General features: G+C 54.9%; 9 protein-coding genes across 9 annotated transcripts; 3 read left to right on the plus strand and 6 right to left on the minus strand.

The window, feature by feature from the left end:
• Window positions 1–3,552: 3,552 nt before the first annotated feature.
• PUNSTDRAFT_134083 (uncharacterized protein) lies at window positions 3,553–4,675 on the minus strand (the record flags this gene model as incomplete). The annotated part of the gene is made up of 4 exons (XM_007383544.1): window positions 3,553–3,930; window positions 3,994–4,074; window positions 4,125–4,505; window positions 4,565–4,675. The coding sequence occupies 4 exons, from the start codon at window positions 4,673–4,675 to the stop codon at window positions 3,553–3,555; spliced, it is 951 nt and encodes a 316-aa protein (XP_007383606.1).
• A 796-nt stretch (window positions 4,676–5,471) lies between these two features.
• PUNSTDRAFT_120434 (uncharacterized protein) lies at window positions 5,472–7,249 on the minus strand. Its single transcript, XM_007383545.1, has 4 exons — window positions 6,930–7,249; window positions 6,472–6,870; window positions 5,999–6,409; window positions 5,472–5,937 (listed from the first exon to the last, which is right to left on the minus strand). Exons 1-4 carry the CDS (start codon window positions 7,090–7,092, stop codon window positions 5,732–5,734), a joined length of 1,179 nt encoding a protein of 392 aa, XP_007383607.1. The 5' UTR covers window positions 7,093–7,249; the 3' UTR covers window positions 5,472–5,731.
• Window positions 7,250–8,133: 884 nt separating this feature from the next.
• PUNSTDRAFT_67851 (uncharacterized protein) lies at window positions 8,134–9,415 on the minus strand (the record flags this gene model as incomplete). Its single annotated transcript, XM_007383546.1, has 5 exons — window positions 8,134–8,442; window positions 8,493–8,627; window positions 8,789–8,959; window positions 9,018–9,062; window positions 9,116–9,415. 5 exons carry the CDS (start codon window positions 9,413–9,415, stop codon window positions 8,134–8,136), a joined length of 960 nt encoding a protein of 319 aa, XP_007383608.1.
• Window positions 9,416–11,498: 2,083 nt separating this feature from the next.
• PUNSTDRAFT_134086 (uncharacterized protein) lies at window positions 11,499–13,176 on the plus strand (the record flags this gene model as incomplete). Its single annotated transcript, XM_007383547.1, has 11 exons — window positions 11,499–11,565; window positions 11,617–11,649; window positions 11,701–11,735; window positions 11,783–11,821; window positions 11,885–11,967; window positions 12,024–12,132; window positions 12,193–12,361; window positions 12,429–12,582; window positions 12,643–12,682; window positions 12,738–12,769; window positions 12,822–13,176. The coding sequence occupies 11 exons, from the start codon at window positions 11,499–11,501 to the stop codon at window positions 13,174–13,176; spliced, it is 1,116 nt and encodes a 371-aa protein (XP_007383609.1).
• Window positions 13,177–13,513: 337 nt separating this feature from the next.
• On the minus strand, window positions 13,514–15,757 carry PUNSTDRAFT_102434 (kinase-like protein). The gene is made up of 9 exons (XM_007383548.1): window positions 15,642–15,757; window positions 15,528–15,592; window positions 15,149–15,477; window positions 14,893–15,089; window positions 14,578–14,838; window positions 14,331–14,513; window positions 14,208–14,276; window positions 13,957–14,154; window positions 13,514–13,907 (listed from the first exon to the last, which is right to left on the minus strand). The coding sequence occupies exons 3-9, from the start codon at window positions 15,402–15,404 to the stop codon at window positions 13,653–13,655; spliced, it is 1,419 nt and encodes a 472-aa protein (XP_007383610.1). The 5' UTR covers window positions 15,405–15,477; window positions 15,528–15,592; window positions 15,642–15,757; the 3' UTR covers window positions 13,514–13,652.
• Window positions 15,758–16,413: 656 nt separating this feature from the next.
• On the plus strand, window positions 16,414–18,060 carry PUNSTDRAFT_44417 (D-amino-acid oxidase; the record flags this gene model as incomplete). Its single annotated transcript, XM_007383549.1, has 8 exons — window positions 16,414–16,465; window positions 16,523–16,641; window positions 16,699–16,744; window positions 16,767–16,942; window positions 17,032–17,242; window positions 17,316–17,503; window positions 17,562–17,842; window positions 17,895–18,060. 8 exons carry the CDS (start codon window positions 16,414–16,416, stop codon window positions 18,058–18,060), a joined length of 1,239 nt encoding a protein of 412 aa, XP_007383611.1.
• Window positions 18,061–18,192: 132 nt separating this feature from the next.
• PUNSTDRAFT_67968 (uncharacterized protein) lies at window positions 18,193–19,445 on the minus strand (the record flags this gene model as incomplete). The annotated part of the gene is made up of 10 exons (XM_007383550.1): window positions 18,193–18,255; window positions 18,309–18,375; window positions 18,431–18,537; window positions 18,601–18,703; window positions 18,759–18,769; window positions 18,831–18,877; window positions 18,935–19,027; window positions 19,090–19,130; window positions 19,191–19,331; window positions 19,384–19,445. The coding sequence occupies 10 exons, from the start codon at window positions 19,443–19,445 to the stop codon at window positions 18,193–18,195; spliced, it is 735 nt and encodes a 244-aa protein (XP_007383612.1).
• A 517-nt stretch (window positions 19,446–19,962) lies between these two features.
• On the minus strand, window positions 19,963–23,934 carry PUNSTDRAFT_102438 (WD40 repeat-like protein). The gene is made up of 13 exons (XM_007383551.1): window positions 23,639–23,934; window positions 23,292–23,580; window positions 23,153–23,238; window positions 23,006–23,098; window positions 22,740–22,932; window positions 22,500–22,641; window positions 22,259–22,437; window positions 21,262–22,202; window positions 21,052–21,202; window positions 20,894–20,992; window positions 20,299–20,844; window positions 20,161–20,246; window positions 19,963–20,108 (listed from the first exon to the last, which is right to left on the minus strand). Exons 1-13 carry the CDS (start codon window positions 23,673–23,675, stop codon window positions 20,044–20,046), a joined length of 2,907 nt encoding a protein of 968 aa, XP_007383613.1. The 5' UTR covers window positions 23,676–23,934; the 3' UTR covers window positions 19,963–20,043.
• Window positions 23,935–24,108: 174 nt separating this feature from the next.
• Window positions 24,109–24,638, plus strand: PUNSTDRAFT_33653 (zf-PARP-domain-containing protein; the record flags this gene model as incomplete). Its single annotated transcript, XM_007383552.1, has 4 exons — window positions 24,109–24,163; window positions 24,224–24,241; window positions 24,308–24,374; window positions 24,428–24,638. Coding segments are annotated over 4 exons (351 nt in total), but the record flags the coding sequence as incomplete, so codon positions are not given.
• Between the last annotated feature and the right edge of the window lie 476 nt (window positions 24,639–25,114).

The following is a 25,114-nucleotide window of genomic DNA, read 5'->3' on the forward strand; positions in this document are numbered from 1 at the left end:
AGCAGACCGCCCCACGAACGAGATGCACCTGAACTTCTCCACCCTTATCATGTTTCTCTTCATCGTGGGCGCGCCCTCTCTCGCCCACCTTATGGTTAGCAAATCCGACGCAGGCGACCTCCCTATTAGGACAGACTGTTGTCTACCGATCTGCCACCTGCAGGGCCCCGAACACTCTCCAGCGCAGTGCCTGTGCTGCTAACCCGACGAATGCGAGCGCTAAGGTACGGCCATCTACCTTCTTCATCCTATCAGATGGCTGACGGACCTAAGCAGGGCATCCGGGCGGTGTAGTTCGGTACTCGGTGTGCCTACAAGACCCGGGCGATACCATTGTGATGAACGTAGATCCCCGCATCATCAACAACGTGCTGCACCTCATTCCATCTCGTACAGTGCCGGCTTGGCTATATCCGCGCCGCACTTATGCCTATATACCGTTGTTATCCAAAGAGCTATGATAAATCGCTGTTCCGTCCTATCCCCGACCTTGCCCGTAGGTCGTATGAATACGCGAGTGTTGCTATCAACATCTCAGGCTGCGCCGCACACGTCAAGCTGCGTCAGCCGTGCTCGATGGCACAGCCCGGCAGCGTCCTCGATATGTTCCACCGTCAAGAGGCTCATACGCCTGTCGCAGATGCACGATTCATACCGACCGGATCATCGCAACGCCCACTCAACCACGGGCCCTGTCTCCTCTATCGCCGCCCGAAGGCAAACCGGCTGCCAAATCCACCTCACTCGAATAGGGTGGCGTGTTGCTAATCCAATCACGGGTCGCATAAAACCAAGCCTCCGTCTCCGCACGACATCGAGAGCGCTGAATCCCAAACGCAGGAGAATAGACAGGATGGCTGCGGGTCCGTGACAGCGCTATTGGACACGGCGGTGCCCGAACACTTTGGGGGATAGGTTACATTATTGCGATACATTTCTCGCAGCCGGGACCGAAGCAATGTCGTCCCGATTCTACAACCTGAATGCGCCACACACTCAGGCGTACACTCCATGACCTTCATCCCGCAACTCAAAGGACACTGTCATCATGCAGGCTCTCCGAAGTGCCTCGTGCCATCCTGTGGCGCACTTGGGAGTCACCACGCCTACCTTCTGCTTCCACGCTTCCCTCTCCAGCGCAGGTCCCATGACCTCGGAAATAGGCCACGCTATCCCTTCGCCAAGGCAACGCCCGTATTCGCTCGCTCATTCTGTCGGGCGGTATCACCATGAGCGGATACGCCGCGACTCCAGACCACTCTAGTGTGTGATGTGCGTACGCATCATTTGTCGATGCTCTCATGCACGTAGAGCGCCGAACCGCGCCTGCCCTCGGCGCGACGGTATAAACGCTGCCGCGCGCGGCCTGCTTACTGCCCACCACAAAGGCTAAGCACGATCCAGCCATGCTGTTATCAGTCTACCGCTGGAGACCGCCGCGGAAGATAAGTTTTGTCCTAGATCCATTTCGTGCCCAAGAACCCTCAACGTTATTGCATCGCTCGCTCTTTCGCCGTCCTATCGAGCAGCCACCGGTGTCGTGTATCGGTCCACTTGCCCAGATACCGGCGCCCACCCGATACGGGAACCGACCCTGAGACGTTTCGCCATATTCACCCATGTCCGCCTGCCCACAGTCATTATACCCACCGCCCAGGGAACTGACGCACGGATCCGCTTCTTCGTGCCTCCTCCCCGCCCCGCTTCCTCGGACGGACGGATACGTAGGAAGGCAACGCTCGGGCTTCGCCTCGCACGGCGTTCTGAATCACGAGCAGAAAATAGCTTTTGGCTTTAAGAGAACGCGCTCGACCCTATCGATATCTGCCACTCGCGCTCATCCGTGCACTCCGGTCATCATGCGGGCTGGCGCCGCCATCAACCTCGCTGCTATCATCGTGCCAATGATAGTCGCCTCTGGTGCTGCAGCATATCCTAGTCCGAACCTCGGCGCGCTGCTTCCCATACCTCTCGAGGAGGGCCCGGCGGCGCGGATGATGTCCCGTTCCAAGTGCTGTCAGAGCGTTTGCACACCGCAGCAGGTCATCAGCTTCAATCCGCCGACGAAATGCTCTTGCTGCTGACGTCGCTTGTGAGATCGGGCTGGTTTCCATATCGTGAGTGTACGACGCATTTCTGAGGCTTTCGGCTGAGTTGAGGGGTATTAGATCGGCTCCTCGAGCGGGGGTCATACCGGCGACGTTGCGGGCGACTTTGACGGTTTCTCCAAAATCACACCGCTCTTACACGTCAAACACGATCGTGCTGGGAGCACTCGAGTGCCTGCGTGCGGGGTAATGAGGGAAGGGCGCCGATCTTGTATATCACAGAGAGAATCGTCCCTGGCGAACAGCGCACGGTGGGCAGCTGTCTTCCTCACCGCGCATCAGTCGTGTACGAACGGAGGACTCGCGCTCCCATACTATCACCATCGGTTTTTTTTGCTTTCTGTTCTTTGACCAGCTATCTTTCTATCTTCGTACAAGCGTAGAACTATCTCTCATCCGGCAACCTTGCATGTCGATGAACATAACCCACTAGTTCGTGCTTATCCAACACGGTCTTGCGCAAGAATACTGTTTGGGTATATATATATACCGCCGTGTGCGCACATACGCAGAATGTACAACACACAGCAATAGAAGAACCTGATATATAACCCCATCCCTTACTCCCTGTTAACAGCGTCCCATTTACCTCCATGCGCGCGCCTACAATGCACTTCTCACTAAGCCAAGCCGTCACCGTCTTATTCTTTCTATTATCAGCATCCACCGCTGCACACGCGCAAGGGAGACCTCCCGTCGACTGCTGTCAAGAGGAGTGCGGGGGCGTGTTGGATCCTGGAGAGCGTTCGTGCTCATGCTGTTGATGAGGTAAGGTGTTCTCCCGATTCTCCCGATCGTCAGATCACAATGAGACTAGGCTCGTTCACAAGCGGTGAGCAGCGCGTGCATCCAGAGCGGGCAAATCCGTAATGGCCTTGAGCCAGTAGTATTCGCTCCCTGGAACAATTAATCAGCGCGGATGCACGTCCGATGTACACGATATGGAGTGTAATACTATTTTCCCACCGCATTCCGTTCGATACCAGTGGATCGCGCTTCGCCCACCTACCACGTAATGCGAATAGAGTCACGAAGTGTTCCTATACACCAGCGCTATCATTAGTGCTCCGCCTTGTGATACCAACAATGAATTGTTTACATTCAGCGATTGATTATAACATGAACCGCCAATTGCCTGGGTCCTTCGGTGTTGAATATCATGTTCATGGAAGGCACGCCCCAGCTATTGAGAGACGTACTCGGGTCTAAACCATGTTCTCGGAAATCGACTATTGGCGAGGTACCGCCCTCCCAAATCCGTAAGAGGATTGATATCGTCACATCATGGTTCACTATTGGTAGGAAGCATGGCGGTTCAGCTATAATTTGGAACCCAGCACTAGATTTGTGCGCGAGCTCCTCTGTCGCCTTCCTCTTACGCACGCAACACGTGAATAATGCTCCGTTGGTTCAAGCCCTATCGAGTACACAATCCGGAAATTGGTCACTCCGTCGTCTGGGTGGGTCGGACCTTGCTCGCCCACTGAAGATAGGAGTATACTCCCAGCACCACCGTGCTCAGCATCGTCTGCAGGCGCTGTGGGGCATCGGGTCCGTCGTGGCTGCACAGGGCAAAGTCATTGGTCGCCTCGCGGCCTATATCAGCGATGATTGTCGAGAGGGTCCTCTCGTAAGTCCAGGAGAGCCCTTCGGGATTGAGATCGTCGAGTACCTGCCACAACGGAGCTATGTCGCTAACGAGCGCATGCCATACGTTGAGTTTGCCTATCGCTTCCGGTGACAGATATTCGTCGGGGTGGTCCCGACACCAGGTAGCTTGCCTGACCAGCGCGGAGTAACAGTGTTTCCAAGCGGGCACCATCTGTTTAGAAACGATGAAACGGTTGAACGCCGTATTGAAGCGGATAGAGCAATCCCGGCCTACCGCCTCGGTCCGAGGTTCATTCTCAATGCTATGCACGACGCTCATCATGTACTCTTCAATATTGACCGCCATCCTAAGTCTCTAAATGACAGTCAATGCAAGGAGGACCTGCAAAACGTGAGAATTCGGACCAACTCGAAACCCTGTCGGCTGCCTGTCATCGGTAACGCATGCCGGGTGATGTCAGGTTTTCGTATGCTCCGGTGCCACAGCAGGAACGAGTGTGTCGAGGCTGCGGCCACTCTGAGTGACTCTTGGATGGGGTCCTCCTCGTCGCTGTCGCGTCCATGGGTCACGGAGAGCACGTAGGCCTCGCGTGCGACCAGACTCAGAAGTGTGTCGCGATTCACGGCCACACGTCGCCAAGGGGGTTCATCGCGACCCGCCAAAGCATTCCATGCAGCAGCGAGCCCCACCACCTCCGGGTCAAACTGCTGGCCTGCAGAATATGGCGGCATGCACGCTTCGTAGGCAGCAACATGCGCTCGGGCGTAGGCGTCGTCCCAAGGTCGCTGTCGGCATCGGTTCAGAGCAGGGTTCGACTTGGGGACCATTTAGGGACACAACGCACCGTTTCCTCGCGGCCTAGAGCCAGGTCTTGGAGAAACTCGTAAAAAGCTGCCTCAGACTCTACGCCGTGACCAGTTTCCGTCACATAGTCTGGAGGGTCGTAATCATCCATAGCGGTGGAAGATCAGCCTTCCGAGAGAGAGACGATAACTTGAGGCCCACAACTTGAATGGCCTGTGGCTCAAGGATCGCACGGAAAACAAAGGAACCCGCGCGTGTTGTGATATTTGTGATTGAAGCTGCTCAAAGCTATGGCATGGAGGGAAAGAGGGGCTGTCCACCTGATACCAAAGCACGACGACTCGTTCGGGTGAACAATGAGGCTTCGGGTACAGCCGTCCATGCTCCGGGAGTTATTACTCGGTATATCGGGAGCCATGGGAAGGCAAAGGGTGCGTGCAAGATCCGATGTCGTTGGGTAAAAAGACGAGTTGCGACGAAATTGGCAGAGGGCATTAGACATCGAACGTTATCCCGGTTGAGACGCATCTTGAGTGGGCTCGGACGCGAACAAAACCGGATGTGCATCAACAGGACCAGATCGCACAGCTGCTCGTATAACCGCTGGAGAGCTGAAGCCCAGGCGTCAAACGGTCAATTCGAGTCAGGTCTTCGTCGTTTAGCAACACAGAGCTGTCAAAAGACCGTATGGGTAGCTAGGTAAATGTATGCAGCCAGCGGTCCGGACATATGATAGAGTGCCTTGGCAAAGCACGAACGTACGAAACCGAACACAGTGTAACAGTCGGAAATTGCCGAGATAGGACAACGCCGGGGTTCTCCATAGTAACCGCACTGAGTCAAGGGAAATAGCCAGCTGGCGCCCACATGGCAAATTGTAAGTACCGAAAGGAGCGCCCCGCTTTCTGCTTACCATCCAGGCATCACGCGACGCGACATATGAGAAAAAAATGGCATTGTAGGGAGACCCGCTAGAGATACAGCCTGATAAAGGTCACTCCATGACCTTGCGTGCTACTAATACATCACAATTCATCGCTCGATGACCCAGAAAAGCCCTTGACTGGATGAAGGAGGAGAGGGCACACCAAAAGCCAGACGACGTAGTCGTCGTTGTTCAACAAGGGTATGACAGGGAAGCACGGGGTAACATCCACGTCGCGGTAGATCGAACTGGGGCGAAGTGAAGGACGAACCGATACCGGGATCAGGTGGTACCAGTAAGACCCCCCGTTGCACCCGTCGCAGCGATACGCGCCTCGGCATCGCTCTGCGAGTCGCACGTGAGGCTCGTACCGGCCTTGTTCACGAGCGGGAGCGCGAAGCATGACGTGCCTGCCGCGCACTGCGACACCGTCCACGTGCCGCCGACGCACTGCGCGAACGAGCCGGAGACGCAAGCTTGCTCGCCGTCTGTTGATAGGCGCTCAGCGTCAGCAAACAAAACTTATTCAAACGCGAAAGCGGGACGTACCGGAGCAGGAATCGCTCGAGGTCAGCGAGGCGAACTTGGCATTGAGCGCCTGGGCGTCCTTGCCATTCTGGAGGTGGAAGTCGGAAGAGCTAGAGCTCGCACTCGCACTCGCGGAGGTAGTCGCGGCCGGAGCTGCTAATGATGCTGCCACGTCCGCATCCGCGTTGGTGTCAGCGGAAGTCGCGGTAGCGCTAGATGACGAGGCCGAGCCGGAGCCCGTCAAGCCGCCCGTTGCGCCGGTGGCTGCGATCCGCGTCTCCGCGTCGGATTGTGTGTCGCAAGTGACGCTCGTGCCGGCCTTGTTCACGAGCGGGAGTGCGACGCAGGTGAGCCCGCCGGAACACGGGGAGAGGGTCCACTTTCCCGCGACGCACTGCGCGAACGAGCCGGAAACGCATGCCTGGTCACCATCTGTAACGAGAGTGAAATGAAAATGAGAGGTGAGCGGGTCGGAGCGTTGAGAGCGGACGCACCTGAGCAAGCGTCGGTCGAGGCGAGCGTCGTGAACTTGGCATTGAGGGTTTGTGCGTCCAGTCCGTTCTGGAGGTGGAAGTCGGAGGAGGTCGAGCTGGCGGAGGCGGAGGATGCGGGGGCGGCTGCCGCCGTGGTGGCCACTGCTGCTGCGTTGGCGGCCGCGCTGGTTGGCGCCGGAGACGAAGATGCACCGGAGCCGAAGCCGGTCAAGCCGCCCGTCGCCCCTGTGGCCGCAATGCGGGTCTCGGCATCGGCTTGCGTGTCGCATGTAATGCTTGTGCCGGCTTTGTTAACGAGGGGCAGAGCGACGCAGGTGGTCCCGCCAGTGCACGGGGTAAGAGCCCATGCGCCGGTGACACATTGCGCGAAGGAGCCGGAGACGCACGCTTCCTCGCCATCTAGGGCGCAGCAATGCGTGAGACCGGGACGCATACGAACGTGGGTGAACCAAACGCACCTGTGCACGAGTCCGTTGATGCAAGCGAGGTGAACTTTGCATTCAGGGCTTGAGCATCTATCCCGTTCTGCAGGTGGAAGTCCGAGGCGCTCGCAACAGGAACCGGAGCCGCGTTGACAATCGAAGAGGCCCCGATGAGGGCGATCACAAGAGATGAAAACATTGCTGTGAGATGGAGTGTCGCTGGTTTAATATCGCGGAAGGTGTAGTGGCAGGCCGAAGCGAAGGATCGTCGATGAAATGAGGGCACAGGCTAGCTGAAGCAATGAACGTGTAATCGTCTGCGCGCAGCGCACTGGGCAGGCTGGACCGAGAGCGGGGGAGAAAGGATGGAAGGAATGCTCATCTCCGTTCGGCCTTCTGAGACTTATGAGACGGAGGACGGCGCACGTGGTGGTGGTGGTTCGAATGGAAGCCTGAGCTCCGATTCCGACAAAGACGAGTATTCTTGGTGGCTACTCACGCATGGTCGGTGCACGCTCGGCATTGTTCCATATTTTGATGTTACATTGTGTGTAGTTCTACAGCGAGTCTTCATCGGCGTAGTTGCATGCCCAGAACTCCAGGACTCAGCCATTGAACTTGCTCCCACATCGGCTGCGCGTTATTAGTAGGACTGGATGCTGGATATCGAGCCAACACGACAACAGGGTCGCCACTACCCTGGCAACGAACGATGCGCTGTGGTGTCAACTCACACCCAGGAGGCCGCAAAGTATTCACGGAGGGCTTGAAGGTATCCGGTGCTATGAGCTGATACATAGCCCACACCATGTCCGCGAGGCATTCTGGCGAGTAGGAGACGTCCGAGTAAGCCATCATATCGAAGGTCAGCGTGCAAGTCAATCGTCGTCAAGTTTGAGAACATCGAACCTTCTCAAGTTAACGCGCATGTTGCGGACCCTTGCTTCGATAACCGGGACCCCACCCGAACCCATCCTCATGAAGTGGTATACAGGCTTACAGCGCACGGACGTTCTACATAAGCCAGGCCATGACGCGGCGCGGTTCGATATGCTATCTCTACGATAATTATGGTATAGATCGAATGTATGTACACCTCTGCCGACAGAGGACGTCCAGGACTTAGAATAGTGATAAATAAGGTCACTCCGATAGCACACGAGCCTATCGACAACGAAGTGAGTATCTGTTACGCAAGCTATTATATGAGCAGCACGGACTCATCCTGGTAGTCCATTATCTATGAAATCAGAATGACTTTCTCTTTCTTGGAACCCGCGTAATTTCCTCCCGTGAGGTCCCAATCCGACTCAGCTGCAGCGAGCTCGATGTCCATAATCTTCATGTGTCCGCCGGAGCCCGAGTCGAAGGAGATACCGCTCTCGTTGTGCCTCCGAGCCGGAAGACGAGGGGCAAGGGATTCGCGATCAGGACAATACGACTCGCGATCCTTGGCACGAGCCGAAGATTCTTCTTCGTGCTCGACAGCAGAGTTTGTCCAAACTCTGATGATGATGAAATTGAATGAGACCCCGGCGAGTTGTACGCTCTATTCACAAGGTGAAGTTCTGATACCTCATGAGGTGAGAAAGAGCTTACGGTGTCGGCAAAGATGTACACGGCGTTGCTCTTGCACGACGCGAGAACCGCGGACATCATGGTGAAGACACTGTATATCCAGGCGGACTCGACCATGGCTCGTAAAGCGGATTGGATGGGGTTGCCCCCGACGACCTGGCGCGATAGTCCGAGCCGGCGCTCTCTTCGTTGCGATAGGATGTACAGCCTCCTGATGAGCATTACTACGCATGTATCGTGAGTGAGGATGCGATGGGTACAACAACGACGGAAGGAAAGCACATCTCACCGGTTGTGGGGAAGTTGGAGATGAACACAGCCCAAGTGAAGGTGTCGGTCCATGTCGTGACGGTAGCATTGAGCGTGTTCGGAAATCGGGCCTCAATGACCGTAAATCCGATGGTGCTGGCGGCAGCGAAAGCCCAGAGTAGGCAGGGCACGATAATGAAGCGCCAATTGCGTTCATAGACGACATAGCATCGATATATCTGGCAGAGGGGAGGAATGTCAATGCGTGCTTGGGAGACGTTGCGACGAGACACGTACGAGCATCCCATCCCCCAGGAGCGCTGGTATTCCCATGAATAATATCTATCTCAACACGTCGGTCGCGTTCAAATCCTTTTCGGTAGAATGTCACTCACATGCACAGGGGCGATGAAGCCGGAATCCTGGAAGAAACCCGCGTCGGGACCTCCCGTACCGGCGTACAGCACTAAGCCATCGACCGCCAGCTTGAAGTGCATCAACACGTTCAACGTCCCGCATATAAAGAGCATGAACGCCACGGTGGCGAAAGGCCATCGCACTGGTCCGGGCTTGGGTGTTCGTCTCCTCCGTACCAAAGCTCTGAACGTGAAGAAGGATGTTGCCAAGAAGACACCATAAACGATAGACTCCACGAATAAAGCGGTGATCTTGGCCTCGGCGAACGTGAATGTCATTATGGTCGTGGTCCGCAAGGACTGGAGGGACTGGAATGTGGCAAGCTTAAGATGAAGGACGGGGCCGAACGCGCTAGGGGGGCGTCGCGACCGAATATTTACGCGTTTGATGGGGAGTGGAGAGATCTAGGGGGCGAGTATGCCGAAGGCAACCTCCTGACTAACGCGTACCTGTTTGGGGACACGCGAAGACGATACCTGGCGCCGTCGGAGCGCCACGAAGCACGATGAACGAATATTCAAACGACTTTGCCGTGGGTGTGAGAGCGTACCGATATCACGCTGACGACAGTGTACATCCATTCGTTGCCAAGTTCTCATCCTAGCTCGGGCTAAGCCCGTGTGTCATCGTTGGGCCGACGGTCGGTCGGTGTGAGAATGTGCGTCAATGCGTTGTATGATAAGCAGCTGCACAGTCTATGCGCGCACCGCCTTGCAGCGAGGCAGCGAGGAGATTCGCAGGATGGAGCATAGTAGATCTAGAACACTTTGCTGTTGAATATTGACATCGAACTTGCGGCCGCGGATCAGGAAGGGGTGCTTGTTAGACGGGATGACTCTCGTTGGAAGGGAGACAGTGTGAAATGGCTTACGACGAAGGGATCGCCGGTACTTATACATGTCAGTCGTGATAGTATTCCGCGGGCACGTCCTCAACGAAGTCGAAGTCGAGTTCAAAGAAAGGATCAGGCACAACCACCCATGTCAAGCTAAGCCCTTCCCTCTTTTCGAATTCCTCCTTGAACCGGATATCATCCTCGGTTTCCGGGATAAATCGACACGTGGAGGAAGTCGCGGTTGGGTCGCGTGCACTCCTTCGCGCAAGTAACAGGATGGAAGTTCCTGTAATTTCTTTCCCTTCGGAGTCGACACATCTATCCTGACCATTGACGCGATGAAACCTAGCCTTAGGCCAATCGGTGGGATAAAGCTTCGCGACGCGATTCATGCCCCGCTCGACCCAGACCTTCCGAATGCAATCGTATACAGATAAGTACTTGTTCGAGATCCAGTTGTTTTTCTTGGCCCAAGCTTCAGCGTCTTCAACGCTGAGCATATAGCCAGCTAGGACTAAAACTCGTCGACCCATTGGAGCTGGAACGCCCCCATGTCAGTTAGTACACGAACGAACGTGGGACGAGCAAGAGCATACCTGGATGGTTACTAATAGCTGTAATAATGACGCGTCTGATGATGCTCGTTGCCGTCGTGTCTCTTTCGGCAGATGATCCAGCTGGAGGAATGTTGACGGCGATACGGGAACACCCTGTCGCGCATCTGTACGAACCAGTCACGTGCCGGTGGGGTTCTCCATATGTAATTTAGTAGCTTACAACATGTCACCGCTGAATGGCGATGTTCTTCCTAAAAAGGTGCTGCAGTAAGAAGTTCTATGCTGGACGAATGCTGCATCATCAGGAAGGGGGCTTGCAAGCCATCCAAATGGTCCGTATATCGAGGTGCGTGTTCGTCTTTTGAAGGTTGTGATGGTCGACGCTGCGCAGAGATGGAGGCAGTTTCACCGGCGCCGGAGCTTAGAGGTAATAAGAATCTCGATGTCCCAATAAAAGTGCAGGCCAGTAGGGGTCGTTGGTCGCGGTCCTTGGGCCTTGAACCTAGCAGAGCGCGAACCGTCCAGGAGGACCCCTCTCGCTTTGCCGCTGGTTTCCGGACCCCCTGGCCAAGATGTCGCCAATTGACCGACCAGTGACGCCATCACCCTGAGCAACTCTGCAAAGGATCAATAATCGTTATCACTTTCAAATCAATCTAAGAAGCCCGAAGGCGTTCTCAGATCATCCAGTACTCCACTTCGTGATCACTTGGATCACATATGCATGAACTTCATGAGCTTCGCAGTGTTCGCAGCCGGGTTCGGTATACTTTATCAACGCTTCATGAACTATGACTTATCATGAAGCCATCTCCCCTTCTCAGATCATCCAGTGCTCCACTTCGTGATCACTTGGATCAAATATGCATGCACTTCATGAGCTTCGCAGTGTTCGGAGCCGGGTTCAGTATACTTTATCAACACCTCACGAATAAGGACTTATCATGAAGCCATCTCCCCTTCTCCCCAATGGCCGACCCCCTCGCAGAGGCAATCGCGCTGAAGAAAGCGGCGAGCATACCACTCTACGTTAGCGGTGAGCATTCTGTTATTCTTGAACCAATATATCCTGATGAAGCTGGGCCAGTCGTCTCCTTGACGTGGGTCTTACACGATTACAGTGAGCCTTGCCCTTCGCCATCGGCGAGCGTTCACTCACCGCCTAATCCAGTCCTCACAGTACGCGATGAAGCTCGATACATCTGGGTATGTCACGACTGGCCTTCTTACACGCGCATCCTGACACTCTGTAGCCCGGGAAGTGGAACCTTGGCAAATTCCTATTCTTCTGGGTATGTTGTAGCGGATGAGGTGTTTGGACAAAATCGTTGATCACCTTTCTTGCCTGGGATTAGGTCCGCTACTACACGATCGCGCTGGCACTGTTCGATGTCGCGCAGATACACTCCTTCGCGACGTTCCAGCCAAGCCTTACAACGTCCGTCCGGGCTATCTTGCCTTCGTTCCTATTTCAAGGCCCTCATTATATGATAGTTGCGTCGTTATGGACGCCATGATCCGCGTGGTCGGTGCGCTCAGCTTATGGGCAATCGAAATAGTGATGCAACTTCGTATCTATGCCATATTTCGCTGCTCAAAGCCGGTCAGCCGAGCATTGTCTCCACCGACTTCCAATCACGTTGCTCACTTCTTACCGTAACAGGTGGCCATTGTAAACATCGTCCTATTTCTGGCATCCGTAGGCGGCTTCATGTGGATTCTTGTTCACAACGCCCTCGGACGGGCCGCAGTCATCAAAACTGCTAAGGCACTGCCGATACCGGGATGTCCTGTGGTGCACACTGGGATAGAGTGGGCGCAATGGGTGCCAGGTGCGTTTAGATGGTTCAAGTTTCGAGTATTCGTCGAGTTTTGTTCGCTCTTACCGACCTTTCACAGCGACCGCGTACGAGGGTGTCCTGTTCTTGTTTGCGCTGTTTAAAACAGCCAGTCGCTATGTCAAGGATCTTCGCTCTCAGGGCGCCAGGCGGACACATACGAAGAAGACGCTGTACAACCTGATGTTGCAGGATAACCTCCTATACTTCTTCGGGTATTCTTGGTTTCTCCTTGGTCTTCAATTGCACGTGCTAATACACATGTGGCGATCCAGTATTGCCTGCATACTCGTTTTCAATAACCTGATGGTGGTCGTACGTTCATCTGGTGTTGTTCTTATTTGAGATTGCCCCTGAATCCATTCTATAGAACGTAACTCACATACCGTGGTTTAGCTACGGGTATTGTCGTTCATCATTTTGGTAAACGAAGGCTCACCGAATGATGCTACAGGCCTTTCCACGCTGTGACCGGGATCATGACATGCCGAATGCTCATCCACCTTCGCAAAGCGCTTGCGGAGGGGCCTATGGTTTCTGGCGTGTCTGTGGTATCCGCTAGCCGCGGCATAGCGTTCGCACCGGGTACTTCTCGGGCTACTAGCACGGGTCAATATGGATCCGAGACGGAAGAAGAAGTTCAACTCGGTTTATACTCCACTTCGCAGACGCTTCTGTTCGCCAAGGGAAAGACGAGCACCTTTGGATCTTCCGACGCAAGCACCGAGTCGTCGCCATGCGTAGCATACAGCCCACCCAAGCCATTTTCAAACCTTGATTCGATCATAACTCGATATCGCGTGTGCTGAGCTGTAGTTAGGAGAAAGATGGACGATAAGAAACTCGGATCCTGAAACCTGTAAATATGATTTTAACATTCTCAAACGGACATCCTGGGTTCGGTGCAGACACAGATCATCGGAATTAGACAATCCAGGTCAGGTCCCCTCCTCCCCCCCCCCCCCCGCCGCGCCAAGAGATGATATAATAATAGACCGAAGTAGGTCCCAACACCCAACATCTGCAATAATACGAAAGCAAACAAATACATAAGTTGAGGTAACGACGGTTACAGGCGTTGCGGACGTAAACTCGTATACATTCAATGGCACATCGACGGTCGCGTGAATTGCATGATGGTGTTTGGTTTGCGGTCAGTATCCATGCGAGGTAAATTCCAGTGCGGGTATCAGCATATGAAGAAAGGGGATGTAGAGACTATGCAAATAAGACGTGCGTGTCGATAAACGGATATCGGTTTGGATGCATGAGGCACGCTAAGCCCTTAATAAGCCGTGGCTGAACGCGAGCGACCGTGCGAGCAGATCTGACCAAGTTGGTAAGACAGCTCCTGTGCGTTCGGCCGTTCTTGCGGAGATCTGTCCCAGCACATGATCATCAGACTCCATAGACCGTCAGAGATGAGGTTCCCTTGCGGTGACGGCCGGAAGGGGCGGGTTGGCTTGTCGCCGGCTACTACCCTCGCGATAACCGCGAATCCGCTCGCAATGTCCGCAAAGGGTGCCCTTCCAGTGTAGGCCTGACCGTACGTCAATACGAGGTGGAGACCGTTACTAGAGCAAGCGGACCTCGAGGCATACGCAACCGAAGGAATATATGTCGCTCTCATGCGAGCGAATGACGCGGTCCCCCATAAGCAGCTCTGGCGCGTTCCACCTAGCAGAGCCTTCGGTGATGGTGATCGTATTCGCCATGCCAGCAGACAGACTGGCTAGCCCGAAGTCCGCCAACACCGCTTCGTCTCGGTCGTTGACGAGGATGTTTACCTAGGGCAATGTGAGATATTCCGCTGCCGCGGTAGCTGATGACGGGTATTTACGCATCGCATGTCACCGTGAACGACCCTTTGTGAATGCAGATATTCCAAGCCCCGAGCCGCATGGAACAGCTGTGGAGGCTTCAGAAAAGCACTCAACAGAAGTCAAAGAACGAGGTTGCTGACCAGCTCGTTGATCTTTCGCGATGAACACCGGTTTGTGCCGATATAGCTGAGAAGGTTGCAGTTTTTCATCCATGGGGAGACCATGCAGAGGCGACTCGGGAACGTGTCCTTGTCCACGCCGAGGAAAGGAAGGACGTGCTTATGGCTTAGCGCTTTCCACATGAAGATCTCGCGATGAAAGCGCTGACGAGAGAAAAAGGACGTAAGTCTTGTATAACATTGCAAGAGTCAAACACCGTGCACGAGCCTTGTCTAGTGCGTTAGAGTCGTGCCCTGGGAGAAACTCTCTGAAGCGTTTCAGCGCTACCTCTTGTCCTCGATGTGAAGCTTTGAAAATATCTGCAAAACCCCCTGCGTATATTGGGTCCGGGGACACGGACGTCACGTCGTGAACGAGAAGGCTTGACGGGATCCAGTTGAACCTGTGTGTCAGTCTCACGAGGAGCTTGATGAGCGTCTTGCGCAGAAGTAAGTCTTTGTCCTTCAGAGCAACCAGGGTTATGAGTTCCTAAAACAGAGTCAGGCAAGGTTCCCCATTGACGAAGTGGGAGATGGCACCAACGTCTTGTATGTCGTCGATGAGGGTCACAGCATTTCGACGCGAGATGGTCAGAGACATCTTGAATGTGTCCGATTCGGACAAGTTGGTCGTTACGCCTCTGTTCGATAAACTTGTGGTGTGTGCCTCGACAACATATTGAATACCTGTTCGGGTCGGGAAGTGTTCCTCTAATGTCCAAGATTCCTCGCTCGTGATCCCTGAATTCGAGGCGTTGAGTGATATCGTGCACGGGTCCTTGATATCTTCGGCTGCTCACCAATGGTAAGCGTTTCGTCGTCTTCGTCTTCAGAATCCAGCGCGACATCGTATCGATTCCCTTCGCCCACACCAGTCATAGCCAATGTTTTGAATATGGAATCTCCTCGTGCACTTCTCGGGTTATGAGGTAGGCTATTCGAAGAGAAGCGTTCGATAGGCATACTCCCGCTGCCACTGCTGACACCGATTGCCTCGGGATGAGGAGCGCTTCCAGTGAGCCAGGAGACATCACTTCCTCGTCGTCTGGTAGGCATGATTCGTTATGGAGTCCGGAGGGCGATCACGGCGCAGCTTTTGGGAGGGGATAACGGGCTTCAAGTGGTGACACTTTGGCAAATATTATCTATGATCGACCCGCGGCACATTGCGGTGCGTACCCACGTCGAAACACATTTACGGCGCCAAGCTGTTGAGCGGGAACATCGTCAAGTCACACGAATCACTGCCGTCGCGGTTCAGATAACGGTCATCGTATCGTTGCATGAGCTCACGATGAGCTCCCAGCTGCTTCAGCAAGAGGACAGTAAGTTGTCAACGAGATTGTTTGCCGTAGAGAATGTCGCTGAGGAAGAGGTTCCTGCGTAACGGCAGTGCAATGGCTGTGATCAGTGAGCGCCCGGGAAGCTAGTCAGCAAGGGTCAATGCGTTTCGGGCTGTGCGTTCAGTGAAGCCGGAAATTTGTCGTCCACGCCTTTCTTCACGCCCATCCTTATCACCCCTCAACATGCAGTCTACGGTCGGGGGGCCATGAATCTGTGGCGAAGACCGACGACCACGGCTCCGCTTTCGCTAGCAGCTCTACGCTTCGGCCATGATGGTCTTCTAGATAGTGGTGCGAGCTACACCCTTGACTCTTCCAGTAGCACTACGCTTGTCATCCTGATACTGCCCAATATATGCATGTGTGGATCTCACCTTACACTACATTCAAGGTCTTCAAGGTCTTCCCAGATTGTTTGCGTCTCGCAAGACTGCCTGCATAGATCGAGCGCCTATCGCCTCTTCCAACATGTCTGGTTTACCTGTTCTCCCTCCCTCCTTGGCGCCTGCAATCGCGCATATCGGCCGATCTAGCCGTGCTAATCATTAATCGTGACATCCTTTCGCGCACTGCCGTCCGACCGGAACTTACGTCTAAGGGACTGCTGCGGGCTCCCGTAGGCGGACTCGAGTCACTGCGATTGTGTCGCGAGGGATTGAAACCAGTCTCCCTTCTACAGACGTCCACCACCAGCCATACACCCACCTTTTTACCGAACGAGCATGTCGTTACCGAACGAGATCGAGAAGAAACAGATCGTGGTGTTGGGAGCAGGTGCGCTGGATTGCGCTCCTCGATTGAATCGTATATGCTCACTGCTCATCTCCGTAGGTGTCGTCGGACTGACCACGGCGCTGAAGATACAGGAGAAGGGCGAATACAATGTGACAATTGTCGCCGAGACGCTCCCATCCGATCCGAAGACGATCCGTTACACAAGCCACTGGGCGGTGCGCATACACTCGACATTCCTATATACCGCCCCTAACCTACGTTTGTATTACTAGGGCGCTCACCATGTCAGTCTGGCTGGCGACGACAAACGTCAACAAAGTATGCACGCGTTGACGTGTAGCCAGCGAGTGCATCGCCGCTGACCGGTCCACAGAGATGGACCAGGAAACGTTCCGCATCATGTGGGACCTCTCCGCCCCAGGCGGCGCAGCCGAGAACTGCTTCCTACGCCTTCCCCAGACCGAGTTCTACGTCGACGAGGCGCCGCGCCCACACTACCTCGAAATCATGCCCGACGTACGTGCGCACTTCGCCACTCTCTCGTGTCATCCGCCTCGCGCCATGGTAAACCTCCCATCACGTACTTACACGACGTGCGCTCGCAGTTCGAGTACGTCGAGAAAGACGCCATCCCGGCACCGTGCAAGACAGGCATCCAGTTCACGACGCTGACGATCGACACGCCCGTCTACCTCAACTGGCTCCTCGCCCGCTTCCTCGCCGCCGGCGGGACGATCGTCAAGGCCGCCGTGCAGCACATCTCGCAAGTCATCAGCGGCGGCGCGCACGTCTTCACCGGCCCCAGCAAACGCATCAGTGCGTAACCTCTCTTCCTGTCCTTCGTGTTTCTAGGGGCCTTGGTGTTGATGGCAGTGTTCCTACTCTTTAGGTCCGCCAGAGGCCGTGGTGGTATGTGCGGGTCTCGGCGCTAGGTTCTTGGGCGGCGTGGAGGACCGGGATGTATACCCGATCCGGGGACAGACCGTCCTCCTCCGTGCGCCCTGGGTCAAGTTTGGGCGCACGATCAGCAGCGTCGACGGCCTTTGGACGTATATAATCCCCCGCAAAGGCGGCGACGTGCGTCACATCCCCTCCTCTATATGCCACGATTATCCCTGAACTTCTCCTCTCATAGGTTATCGTAGGTGGTATCAAGACCCCGGACGACTGGTACCCGACCCCACGCCCAGACATCACGCTCGACATCCTCCAGCGCTCGCTCAAGCTCGCACCCGAGCTGGTTCCGCCCTCCGTCCGCGCGCATAAGCAAGATCCCGAGCTTACGGTCGACGACCTGCTCCCGCTCGTAATCGAAGAAGGATGCGGCCTGCGGCCCGCGCGCAAGGGCGGAATCAGGCTCGAGACCGAATGGGTCGCGCGCGGGGACGAAAAGGTGCCGGTCGTGTTCAACTACGGGTGTGCCCAACTTTTTCTCTTCCATCGCGTGGCCTCCAACGGATTTATCTAGACACGGCGGATATGGCTTCCAGTCGTCGTGGGGCTCAGCATCGATGGCGGTAGAGTTGCTCGAGAACGCGCTGGCGAAGAAGGCCTCGAACTCGGACGTTACCGTCGGACTCAGCGCAGAGAAGGGTTCTGACACGAAAAGAGAGGAAGCAGTGCGCTCCTGGTGATCGAGCTCCTCCGCGAGGAGAACAGCCATTGAGCGGAGGAATGTCAGCGCATTGAATAATATACATATAATGTACCGGAGGTCTCTTGCATATTCATACAGGTCGCGATCAAACTGGTATATCGAAGTGCTATCAATCGAGGAAAGCACTGTATGCTGAGAGCCACGCTTCCTTGCCCTTATCCTCGATCACATCCTGTTGGGATTATGAGAAGTACGTTTGAGCGACCGTTAAGTAGGCAAACTCACTCCATGGCAGGGTATGATCCTAGTGAAACCCCAGCCAGCGACCGTCTTCGCATCCCGTTTCATCGCCCTGCAGGAAATTATGAGCTCTTCATATATCATTCTGAATTAGGATATGGTCTTACTCAGTGTCGACTGCCTGTGACGAAGCAAACTTCTTATGCGCCCAGGTCCAGGGCGTCAGCATATCGCCGATCAGTGGTACCTTCCCGGAAGACCCTGATGAGGAGTACTATGCGCACAGCCGGTCAAATTCAGCAAAGAATATCAAGGCGAGAAATTAGGTGTGGCGAACCTGCTCTGTCGGAGGCAGATTGAAGAGTAAATCGGCCTCGATGAGCGATTTCGAGGCGGGGTGGAAGAACGCCACGTCCTTGTTTCTGAACCCCGAGAAGTAACTACAACGGCGGGGTTAAGCTGTGTATACAGCCATTAGGGATGTCGAGCACGAACCAGTGTTGAACCTGCGGAGGATTGGAAACCATGTGAGCGTGGAAGGAAGTCTCTAAGAAGTGGTAATCTTACGTCACTTTCGAACCCATATTGCGTCCCCGCAGGATCCTTTCCCCAAGCTATTGCAAGTGTCAACCGGAGCCTAATAAACTGAAAACTAGGGAATGCCTCCGTACCTCCATCCCACTGCAGATTCTGACTCTTCAGCTTGTCGATGGCCTCCTGCACCGCGATCAGCTTCGCATCGGGGTACGCTTTCTTGAATTCGCCTGCGTTTCATAGAATAGTAGCATTAGACACATGCACTACATATTTAGTGCTGGGGACGTACCAAGGTACAGATGATGAACCGCGTCAGCTCCGATGATCCACCTAGTTGTAACAAGTCGGTGTCAGCGGCGCATATGTGCAGAGCCAGTTCCCGGTTCGTACTTGACTGGGCCTATTTCATCGAGCTTGGACTTCGTCTTCTCGGTCAGGGGCGTCGATGCTAACACCCATACTCCTCCGTCCGAGAGCTTCACGGCGGTCGAGCGACCTCCCACAGGGAACACGCCAAAGCGCGCGAATGGCCTGCAAGAGCATCATCAAGCTACTTTACTGAGAATATGAAGCTAATGCTCACCGAGAGAAGATCCAGACACCGTTTGCGACCTCCCTGATGACAGTGGGATCCTGAGGGCTCATAATGTTGCTCGTGAACTCGGTAAGGTTGATGTTAGTGGAAGGTGTCGTCTGTGCGAAGAGACGACGTTCATGCACGCGTGCGTATGCCGGCTTTTTATGTGCAGCTTCGTGGAGGTGGCGACGTAGGTGTACGTAGTCCCTGGGATTTCAACATCGTGCGGCTTAGTCGACAGGAGGAATGCGCAATAGGTCACCGACGTCATCCGGGGCGTCCGGGGATCCTTGTACCCACGTGCTGAACCATGTAGCTGAGGATCAGAACCATGTTGGTCTTAGACTTCCGGGTCTACTCTCTACGTGTGTATGCAGATACCCAGCTTCGATGCAGCTCAGCGTTTTCGAGCTTGATTATTAGTTGCTGTGTACGTGAGGCAACGCTGCATGCGGTGGCAGCTATCTGTCTTCTCGCATCCGCAAGATCATCTGCTGGCGATCTTGTGGACGAGATCAGCATCCAGATATGTATGGTAGGTAGTCTTCGCAGGCGATATTTTCTTATGGGGTCAGCAGGACATACACACACACTTGGGTGCATATGATAAAGCGCGCGATAGGGTTGGAATAATGTACAGAATATATGTCGAGATACGGGACATGGTCATTGAGCCTTCTTGAGAAGATCCTGCCAGTCGATGGCAAGCTTCGTCAGTGTCTTGCTTCGAGCTATGGATGCATTAGTGCTGATTCCCAACCTCCATGATAAATCGATGCTTACCAAATATATTCAAAACTTCTTTCAGCAAGTCACGCTTTGAGATGCCGAGCACCGTCGGACACCAGGACTCGTCCTTACCTGGCCGCCTGCCGGATGGCTTAGTGCGAAGCACTGGACAAATCATTGTACAACACCTACCAGTAGACCGGCCCGAAAAGCTCTTTCACCAATTCCTCGGCTTTGCTCCTAAACCCCTCGTTGGCTATTCGCTGGGCGTACACCAACAGCACCTGCTTGTACTCTGACGGACTGTCCAGGACTTTGGCTGCAGACATCTTGCTTTCCAAATGCCCCAGCGTCAAGGCAGCATTCCACCACTCAGGTCGAGGCTTCTCGCCTGCCGCGGCCGCACCATTGTACGCGTCATTGTCGAGCACACCGGCTCCGCGCACGAGCTCGTTTATGCTCTGTTCGACCGCGGCGACGACGCCGTGTCCCCGAGCGCCCGTATTGTTGCCGCGCCCGCGGCCCTGCCACACGTCGGAGCCTTCCATCCACCATTTGTCGCTGAGCTTGATCCAGGTGGACAGACCAGGGTCGTAGGAATGCGCAACGCCGGTGGATAACTGGATGACGGGAGAGCCATTGGCGCGAACGGAGGCGGAGAGGACTTCGCATGCAGATGGCTGGAGGATCGGAAGAATCGATACCGGACTGTATACTGCGCGTTGTTGCTTCACATTCCTAGATGGTCGTGAGATCAAGCGAAGCGAACGAAACAAACATAACATACCACGCGTACAGCTGCCCTGACGACGTCAATGCCATCAGGGAATCCTCACAAGCATCGAGGTAGGAGCACGGCGATCCTAAGCTCAGCGTGGGCATTAACCTGTTGCGAATCACAATCAACATCCGTCTCCTACTCTATAAGCATGAAACTCCGCCTACCTGCGCCCTGTGTGGGAATAGATATTCACCGACCCATCCACCAAAGCCACCGCGCAGAAATGGCTCGATGCGGCCAAGATCGAAACAGGGGAAGGCAAGTAGTCCAACCACTGCGTTTGCTTTCCCTGTGCGAACAGCACCTCATTCGCACCTGCAGTCGAAAGATGAGATCGGACGATACGGGCAACTGGACTCTGGAATGCAGCTCACCACCATTCTCCGGATTCCTCCCTTCAAGCACCGCATCGGTCGACCCGCCTCCGGACACCTTCACCGCCACGCTCAGGAACGTCAGTAGCGGTGGTGTGGGTAAGTTGACGCCTAGCCCGGACCCTCCAGCGACCACGACGCTTCCCTGTGCTGGCTGCGCCATACCAAGCTGTTTGGGTCTCACAGCCTCCCGAGGCCGGTCTCCTCCCAGCGTCCTCGGCTTCGAGGTCTTTCCTCCCACGCCCAAACCTTCGTCGGGTTCTATAGCGCGCTTGCCTTTCTCATCCAGCGCGGCTATGCTCGCGTATCCCCTTCCGTCGACGTCCATGTCCGCTCCACCCATGCTCGAATCGAACAAGTCGCTCGACGTCGTCCGGAACGGGTCGGTGTGTAGAGATTCCTGGCGAGCGCGGCCCGCCCGCGAAAAGGTGCTCGCCAGAGGCGTACTCGTCCCCGACGCCTCGCCGAATCCAAAGGAATCACTCTCGGAGATGACTGATCCATTGGGGGCTAAGGGTTGTGGAGGCGGAGCCTGAGATACCGGAGCGCTCGAAATCGATGCGGAGGGCATCCCTGCGGAAGGCACGCTGGAGGGGTTGAACGGCCCGCTCTGCCGCCTCCTGAAGTCCTTGGGTTTCCTCTTCGCCACTAACTTGTTGATCGTCTCCGGTTGGGGTGTGATTACTCTCGGTGCCGCGGGCTGGCTGGTTTTGGTAGGTGACGGTCCGGTTTTGTTCTTCTCCCCGACGCTGTACCGCGAGGATGGATGCGGGACGTGCACGTATCCCTCTGGTAGCGGTGGAGGCACGAACTTGAATTTAGTGAGGTACTGCTCCTGGGCATCGAAGGGTGCGATACCCTCAAGCTCTTCCGGATCGAAGTCGAATGCAGCCAGTGTGCCGTCCGAGGAGACGGCGTACAGCGTGAGGCCATCCCAAGACCTTCGTGAGATGCAGAATGAGCGTCGTAGATTTGTCGCTGATTGAAAGAGTTTCACCAAGCAAGGTCCATGATCTGCCTCTCGAAAACCTCCTTTGCAACAATGATCGGTCTTGCTGACTTGGTCTGCCATACCGACACCGCTCTATCGTCCGCGCCCAGAGCAACAACGGAACATATGTTCGACGTCGATACTTCACCCGCCGGGTTCCGCAAAAAGACGTGAGGGTTATATGCCTATCATACAGAGGCATCAGTATATGCAATGAATATCCAAACAGCAATGACGAGCGGCGTACAGCAACTTCGACGGTATTTTCGTGCCCGACGAGACTGATGTCCGAGGTCCACACTGTGCGAGCAATCACAGCCGCGATAAACACGAAGCCTTTTGCGTTCACGGCGTTTGATGCGGTTATATGCGCGCCGTCTGGTGACCAACTATGACGTCGTCAGCCTCGAGCTACGAGAGATACAACGAGGACGACGAAGCACTGGATTCTGAGCCCCCGTCTAGACCATTCGGGGATTGGGCTCACCTGAGTCGTCTGAAGAAAGTCGAACCGGGAGAATGCTCGAACGGCTTCCTTATCTCAGCCTCCAGCTGCCAGTCGGTGGTGCGCCATATCTTGACGGTGCGATCGTCGGATTGGGTCGCGAGAAACTCGCCAACGGGATCCCAGCATACACCTTTGACGAATCCTTGATGCAGGTCGAGCTTACGAAGGCGCTCTGGAATTGAAACGAGTGAGCCTTCAGTACGAGGATCCAACAAACCAAGCGGAGAGCAGTTACAACCACTAACCGAGGGTGAAACCGCACCATATCATCACCAAGGAGTCAAGGCCGACAGAAGCCAGGTATCGGTCGCCCGGTGACCAAGCAACGTCCGTAACGTCTATATTTTCCGTTTCAGAATGAGCCCCAGGATGTATGCATGAAGTTGACTGACCACTCTCATGCCCCGGCAATCGTTTGAGAGGTTTCCAGCCTTCCACATTCACCTCGTTCGAGCCCCACACCATCCCTTTCGCACTCCTTAACACTCTTTCAGCCACGCAGCCACTAGAGGCAACCAAATAACAACGTACGGATCAAGGTCCCAAACGACGACCGTCGCATCGTCGCTCCCGCTCGCCAACCACCTCCCTGAATGTGCCCATCGCACGGTCAACACCGGTCCCACATGCATCGCCAACGTGCTCAACACCTTCGGGATCCTCCCCTTCTGCTCGCTCGCCTCGTTCAAGATCGGTTTCGTGCTCCATATCCGGACTTTGGAGTCCAACCCGCCTGTGGCGATACGCGAGTTGTCCGGGTGGACATGCACCGAGAAGATGGAGAGGCGCTTCGAGCTCTGGTCGTCGCGAGATGAAGTATCTATTCGCGTAACCGGGGTTATGGGGTGGTCGGACGAGTTGCACGAGCAAATGCGGACCTCTATGTGCGACCCAGGCTGGTTTCGTGAAACGCATAGCACGACAGGTAGCCTCAAGCACTTCGAGTAGACCAAAATATGCGTTGCCGCCGTCGAAGTAAATCGAAACTCAGGGATCACTAGTCACTAGTCACTGCAGACACTGAGTTGAAGCCAGGGTTCTCTGTGCAGACAGTACCACACTAATGCCGTTTCGCTATACAAAGCAGTGACAGCCGCTGAAAGATCAGTCCCAAGGATTTGTTTGATGTGATTGACGACGAAGGTCGCTCAGTGGCCGCGCCGAGGCTGGCAGGGCTGGTGACGGTCTGTGCGTAAGAACAATTCATTCCCTTGAGAAACCAAAACCGACGCGTTTCCGGGTCACCGCGTTTCACTTGCCCCTCCCCCCTTGCCCTCTCCCCCCCACCTATTGCCCAATCTTAACCCTTGGTCCCGTCAAAATTATGTCTGATAACGAGGCGCCAACTAAAAAATCTGGATATCGTTTGGAGTACGCGTCGTCGGCGCGCGCGAAGTGCAAAGGTAAGAACATGCTGTATCGCGTTGATGTCGTTGGCTCATGCTGTCGAACGCGTCTTGCAGGTCCCAAACCGTGCACCGGTACGTGCTTGTAGTGTAGCATTTGCTCTATAGAAGATACTTATTGATGCGATACGTGTTGCATAGGTACAAGCATTGGCAAGGGCGAGCTGCGCTGCGGTACGCTTATCGACTTCCAGGGTAACACCACCTTGTACGTCCATCGTCCTTCTGTACCTGAATCATCTAACTGATCTCGCGCATCAGCCAATGGCGTCACTGGGGCTGCGTCACGCCTACCATCATTAAAAACATGAAGAAATCCTTCGAGGATCCCGCGGACCTCGACGGGTTCGAAGATTTGAAGGAGGAGGACCAAGAGAAGGTCAAGCAAGCCTACGAAGACGGGCGCGTCGCTCCCGAGGACGTGCCTGAATCGGCGAGGAAGCCCGAAGCCGACGACGATGACGAGGAGAAACCCAAGAAGAAGCGAGCTCCAAGGAAGAAGAAGGATGCTGACGATGATGATGAGGAGCCCAAGCCTAAGAAGGCGAGGGCTCCGAGGAAGAAGAAGGCGGACGCTGAGGAGGATGGTGAGGAGGAGGAGAAACCCAAGAGGAAGAGGGCACTGCCCAAGAAGAAGGCTAAGGTCCATCTCTTCAGAGTTCTTACAGATGCACGAAGCTGATGGCTGTGTTAGGCTGATGATGAGGATGATGAGGAAGAGGAAGAAAAGCCGAAGAAGAAACGGGCACCACCAAAGAAAGCTGCCGAGAAAAAGGCGCCTGCCAAAAAGCGTATCACGAAGAAAAAGGTAGTGCACATATCCCCATGTATCCAATCGTATCGTCGAGTGCTTGCTTATGCCATCTCCCACGTAGGCTGAATCCGAAGATGAAGATGTTGAGGACTTCGGTGCAGAGTTGGACGCCGCTGACGATGCTGAGCCCGAGC

This window comes from Punctularia strigosozonata (genome assembly GCF_000264995.1).
Source record: "Punctularia strigosozonata HHB-11173 SS5 unplaced genomic scaffold PUNSTscaffold_6, whole genome shotgun sequence".
NCBI lineage: Eukaryota > Fungi > Basidiomycota > Agaricomycetes > Corticiales > Punctulariaceae > Punctularia > Punctularia strigosozonata.